This window comes from Propithecus coquereli, unplaced genomic scaffold (assembly GCF_000956105.1).
Source record: "Propithecus coquereli isolate 6110/MARCELLA unplaced genomic scaffold, Pcoq_1.0 Scaffold176, whole genome shotgun sequence".
In the NCBI taxonomy this organism is placed as follows: domain Eukaryota; kingdom Metazoa; phylum Chordata; class Mammalia; order Primates; family Indriidae; genus Propithecus; species Propithecus coquereli.
The window spans coordinates 523,963-530,335 of NW_012142301.1; the positions used below are offsets into that span (position 1 = coordinate 523,963).

The following is a 6,373-nucleotide window of genomic DNA, read 5'->3' on the forward strand; positions in this document are numbered from 1 at the left end:
CTAGTGGTTTCAACTTATTTTAATGTAAATGCTAAATTTTGAAAATAGGTTTTGGTATTTTCTTTTATTTTTAATTCACAAACTATGTATTTGAATGTTTTAAAAATAATTAATACAGTCAAATATGTAGATTATAATATTAGCCATAAACTAATGTCCTAATGACCATAGTAATAATTTAGAATATTTATCCAAAAGTTAAAGCTACCTAAATATATTGTAAGCATAAAAAGAATTTTTGAAGATGTCAGAATAGAAAGAGTATCTAAATCTAAATGTGGGAAGGTTAAAAATGCACCTCTGAGGAGGTCCCTGGAATTGAGAATTAACTTGTTTTCTAGCCTAGTGACTTAACATACTTTCAAGGAGCTGGATTTGCCAAGGTCCCTACCTATATTTTAATGTTGAAAAATCACAACTGCCTATTATTTTTTCTTTATTTTCCTTCTTTTAAAAAAAGTTGGAGTTAGCATTGCTATAGATATGACATTCTGACATTCTTCCTTTGAAGATGACATGAGAGCTTTTGTACATCTTGTGAATTGTTTGCCCCAGTCTCAGCTAATAGAGTTTACTTCAAATATTTTGTTTTAATATATATTTTGTTTTAATATATTTTCTTATATGGAGATATAAAATTTTGTTGTGTAGATAAAAATGTTCTACTCTAATAACTTAGGGGGGCAGGAGTTGAATATAGGAGGAATATATTATAGCTCTCTAAATTCCTGTGTAAAGGACATAGAAATTTAATTGGAAAGATTATTTGCTCTAAAGTATACTGAAAAGTATTTATTGAGCATTCTTGTACTTGCCAGTTTACTGGGGGTCCCTGCAAGGTCATAAGCTCTATGAGGGCAGGTGACTTATGCTGTGTTGTCTTATTCTGTAGGACATCAGAATCACATGTACTAAGATAGCACTAACCCTGAGATGGTCAATAAATGTTGAATGATTGAGCACTTTCTACATGTTGGGCCTTGGCCAGGTACTGCAGGGAAAGTGAGTGAACCAAATGGAGGTCCTGCCCCCCAGAGCACCGAGAGGCATCCTCAAATGCTGTGCCTCCCACCCCACACTCCCCAAGTCCCCCAGTCCCTGTGAGAAAACTCACAATGTTCATCAAGTATCCAAAGGAAAAAAAAAATAAGAAAGAAATAGAAAAAAATCAAACCAAATGTATAAAATGGGGCGTTGAAATAATGATTTTTGCTTTTTCTTTTTATTTTGTTTAGAGGTAAGCTTTGCATTCTGATATTCTGGTTCAGAAAAGGAATGAAACAAAAGCACGAGGGAAATTTGTGGAAAGGCCTTTCTTTAGTTAGAATAATTGTCAGATTAACCACCTGCTCCTCACTGAGTGGCCCTGCTCTTATTACTTCTTTCCACAGCACTGGACTGATATAATATGGCTGTATTCAGGAACAGCCTACTCTTTAATACTGCACACCTACAAATGTTTCTTTCTTCAAAATCTGTAGGACTGTTTGCCTGAAAAGCATGGGGAAGAAGGAGTGGTTTTCTTTAGTGGAAACATTGCAATTGCCTGAGGACTCGCTGAGCTAATGAGGTCCTGTGAATTTTTCCCATGTAGTACTAAGCTAATAAAAGATATTCTTACACCGCTAATGAGTTGTAACAAATCAAGACCAGTGTGGCTGGAGTGGAGGGAGTGAGAAGGGAGTGTAGTAGGAGATAAAAGAGGAAGAGATTAAAATCCAGGTTGACTATCCGAAGGTCAAATGGAGGATTTGTGGTCACAGTGCAGATTTGATCTGTATGTCTGTCGTATGTGGATGGTTTATTTCCACCTCATGAATCGCAACCTCACTTCTCCTTACTGACATTTTCTTTTTAGCAGAGTCGATGTCCTTTTTCTATATCCATGGGATATAGTGAGCTTATTATAACAAAAGTAGTGGTTACCACTTATCAAACATTCCAGCAACTATATTTCTTAGTTCTAAATCTGAAACATTCCTGACAATAGGTGTTATTACTACTGTCTTATAATGAGAAGTGGGAGCTCAGAGATAGCAACCCAGCACAATATTTCATACCTAGAAGATTAGCCGAACCACGATTTAAGCACAAATCTGACTTGAAAGCCTGTTTTCTTTCCACTTGGATTTAGGTGACTTCAAGGCAACTTTTAATTTTTTGCCTACCTGACTTTCCAGGTATTGTGCTTGCTGTAAATATAATAAGGTGTTGTCTACTTACTGGTATATATGTATTCTGACTGAATGAAAGTCACAGTTGATTCTGAATTTTTTATTTAATGTAGCTGAGGTTATTTAGCCTGGGTCCAGGAAGTACAATGATTTGTGAATGTGGATAATTGGCACCTGCAATGATTTCTTTAACATATCCGTGTATATAAATGAGTGTCTATAAACAGACAAATATTCTAGTACTTTTACACATACTTTAGGGAATTACATGCCATTTAACTCTAGTATTGTCGTATTCGTCTTTCTCAGATTCTTAGCCTCTGTTGATAAGAAGAGGGTTTATGATGAATCCTCAGACTGCCATTCTAAGAAGACAATAAATCGAAAACTCCATTACTTGCAAACATAGAGTAGTGGTTTCATTACAAGATACAGTGGATCATACCATCAGTATTTTTCCTCCTGTGGCCCTGAGTCAGAGAGTTTTATTGGAAACAAAATAATCTGAGTTGGTCTCACCCCTTTATTTTGTGTATCAACAGGCCGCTGTGTAAGTTTCCTATGACGTTACGTCTCCCCTTCATTGCTGTGAAAGAAAAATCCGTGGAACTGTGAAAGCATAGTTCCTTTCACGGCTGTGATGTTGATTCCATATTGTTGGTTAAAAGGACATATTCCCATAAATCCTGTATTGCACTTCTTTCCTGCCATCTAGGGTATAAAGCATGTGGATCACTTTGGCTTTATCTGTCGGGAGTCTCCAGAGCCGGGGCTGAGCCAGTATATTTGTTATGTGTTCCAGTGCGCCAGTGAATCTCTGGTAAGTGGTGTTATTGCTGTCCGCGTGCTCCTGCCAACACAGCTGTTAACAGACTCATCTGTTAGGAACCCAAGCCTTGCAAAATGGCCATCAGTGGGCAGTGATGAAGACATCTAGAAATATGTTTTTGACCTTATAGCTGCACAATAACAGAAAAACAAAAACAAATTGTCACGGTAATTTTTAAGCCTAGATACTTTCTTGGGTTTAGCAAGCCCACTCATGTAACCATGAGTATTTTTAAAAGGTAGGAAAAAACAAATAGGAGAAAAACTGTTACTTTTTCCATTGCTCATATGTGAAGATAAGGAAGGTCATTGATCTCCTGTTTTCTTAACTGCTTTCTTAACTCCTATTTTCTTATACTATCTCAGAGTAGATTATGCTTATATTCACAGAGTAGAGAGTTAATTTTGTTCTTTTTCTTTATTTTATTAGCTCCTGTCTTCATTTGTTAAATACTTTATTCTTTGTTGTCTTATTTTAACCTTTATTTCATTTCTTTGAAATGTAAAAGTTAATCCTTCTCTCCAACACCTTGGCCCTCTTGCCCTCTATTGTGTGGACAATTGGAGTTCAGGAGAAAATATATAAGGCAGGCTTTGAAATACATCTAAGTGACTAAGAAATATGTTGATTTTTTCCCCCTCTAAGTTTTTACTTATTCTTCTACCTATGCTGTTTCCCGAAGCCATTTTAACACAAACCATCATATATATATATCATCATTCTTTGAAAAGTTTGCAGAAAAATATTTTCTTAGACATAGAATCCTCCCACCAGCATTTCTCCCAGGGAAACACATGCAATTTAGACAAACACAAGCCATCCAGGCAGCATTGTCCTTGTGTCCTTGTTGTGTGTTACAATCATACCTGCAAGAGCCTTCCACATTCCCTGTGTGGACACTGAGGTTAGGAGTAATGAAGAAGTGGGAGTGAATTGCTACAAAGGCACCCTCGAAGTTTTTATTTTTTTCTCTAGGGAATATAGAACTCCGATCCCTAATAGTTTCCTGCCCTGGAAAGTTCAATTTGAGTTTCCTGCTCCCTCTAAAAAATCAACCATACCTATGAAATATCCACATATTGATATCCAGTTGACCCTTGCAAAATAGGTTCGGTTTAGGACTTGAGATGGAAATTTGAGGTTGTCATTATGTAAATGACAGTGAAAACTTGGGTGTGGATGAGCACCCAGGGAGAAGAAAGAGAAAAAGAACCAATGCCCCAGTACTGGAAAATGGATAGTCTAGGATATCCTTTCACCCACGCCACGCTCCCTACCCACGCCCTGCCCACCTCACACCTGCCTCCCTCTGTCCCTCCTCCTGTCTAAGGTGGAGCCTTCTGCTATGCTCTGAATCCCTTCCTCTCCTGCCTTTCCCAAACCTATCGTATATCCCATGTTTTATTCTGGCTGCATCATTTACGCAACTTCCTTGTTGAGAAACCCAAATGCATTCTCCTTCACCTTCTATATCCAGTTGTTCACCAAATCCTAGTGACTCAAAGACAGAAATGTCTCTCTGACCCATTTCTCCTCCTTTTCCTCTTTGCTGCCTGATTCAGTCATCATCTTCTTTACTTGAACTCTTATGCTAGTGTCCTAACTAGTCTCCCGGCCACTGGTTTAATCTGCTATCTATTCATTTTCTACATTATGCTAAAGTTTTATTTCTCACAAAATTTCCTCCTCGGAACCTAGATTATGCCTCACTATTAAGGGAAAAAACCTAGAGCGTCTCGCCCAGAGTAGGGCCATCTTCTTTCTCCAGCCTTCTCTACTGTAGTTTCACACTTAGACTGAATGCCCGGCCCTTTCATGACGTTTTCACACATGCTGTTCTATCTCACAAGCTGTTCTCTGAGCACAACCACATCGACTGGTTTGATGATTGGCGTGATGTTGCTTTTGGTTTGCTATGCTAGTGAAAGCAGCAAATGATTAGCGTGGGGGATCCACATGAGATCAAGGGCTTCCCTGCAATGGCCGCAGCTCTCTGAAGGCCCCCATGGCTCACAGAAGTGCAGCTGGAGCCCAGAGGCCACTGTGCACTGCACGGAGTGAGGAGTCTGCCTGGTCAGAGGATGCCAGAACCGGGCCTGCTGCCTTTCACACTGTCAGGCTGGGAAATGGGCCGTGTCAGCCTCAAGGGCCCACGTGTTACTAAAACAAGGAGCTTGTGCAGTGCTTTAGTTATCTTTTCGTAGGCTTTTTCGTACTGCCTTATTGGAGGTAAAGCAGGCCTGGTCCTGCTCTACTGTAACTTGAGTACTCTTCCCCTTCTTTTTTTACTACATATTTTTCAGGACGCTTCTTAAATATCACATCCTACTAAAACCTTTTCTGACCCTCTTTTTTCCAGGAATTGGCTCCTTTAGCTGCTCTGTTGTCAGTGCTCTTACTAGACCTTGTTCGTAGGTCTCTAACCCTTCTTGCCTGCGCCCACACTCACTTGTCTGGTTGCATAACCGTCTGTTCCCCTAGACTGTGAATTTCACTGTTAGGACTGTCTCTTATTTATGTTGCGTCACTGGGGTTTCTAGGATAGCAGGTGCTTGAAATTTTTGTGTTTTGAGTGATTGAATGACTGCGTTACTCTTAACTTTAGGCAGTCATTTTCTAGGTGCTGGTTAATCTCTGATCACTGGATAGCTTGCACTAAAAGGAAAAGTATTGATATGAATTATAAAACTTTCTTATTTCCAGTCTCTTTTACAGGTTTTGTTTTGCTTTTAGTTTTTAGTGTTTTCATTTTGCCCTCACGCATATAGAATGAGTTTTGGAAACAGACTCATAGTAGAAAGTCTGGGGAAATGGTGCATTTTCCCACCTAGCAACTCTGTGACTAAGGCAACAGACCAGACTGGCTGTGAATGTCTTCCTATTTCTTGAAGCTGTGTCAGAATCTGAGTTTTGGCATCTTTAGTCTTAAAAACAGGCCCATGCTAGGATCTTTCAAACCCTGTTTACTCTAATTTTATCAGTAAGCACCTTAACTGAATAGCGAGGCATCAGAACTGAAAGCTAAAAGAAAACTTAAATGTAAATTTCCTGCATAATAGGGGATGACTTAAGCAGCTGACATATAGAACAAAACAAAACAGTCAATTAAATACTGTCGGTCTAAGCAGTGTTAGGATTGATGTGGCTAGTGTAAGACTGTGTATTGCCAAACCTGGTGTGCTGACTTACCTTCTCTGAGTACCAAGAATACACAGCATTTTCTTTTGCCTTTTTGTAACAATTGCTATGAGTTTGTAAACAGTATAGTGTTCTGATGGGCCTTGGAGGGTTACACTGGAAGTTTAGAATGCTCAGTTCTTCCTCTTCTCCTTCCTCCCCTCCCTTCCTCCTTCCCTCCCTCTCTCTCTTT

At 39.1% G+C, this 6,373-nt stretch overlaps 1 protein-coding gene across 1 annotated transcript in view; it reads left to right on the forward strand.

The window, feature by feature from the left end:
• The window catches only part of TBC1D4 (TBC1 domain family, member 4), a 204,213-nt gene that overhangs the window by 137,559 nt on the left and 60,281 nt on the right, over window positions 1-6,373 (forward strand). Inside the window, exon 3 of the mRNA XM_012642152.1 lies at window positions 2,890-2,994. Within this exon, the coding sequence (XP_012497606.1) occupies window positions 2,890-2,994 (105 nt within the window). The remainder of the gene's footprint in view (window positions 1-2,889; window positions 2,995-6,373) is intronic.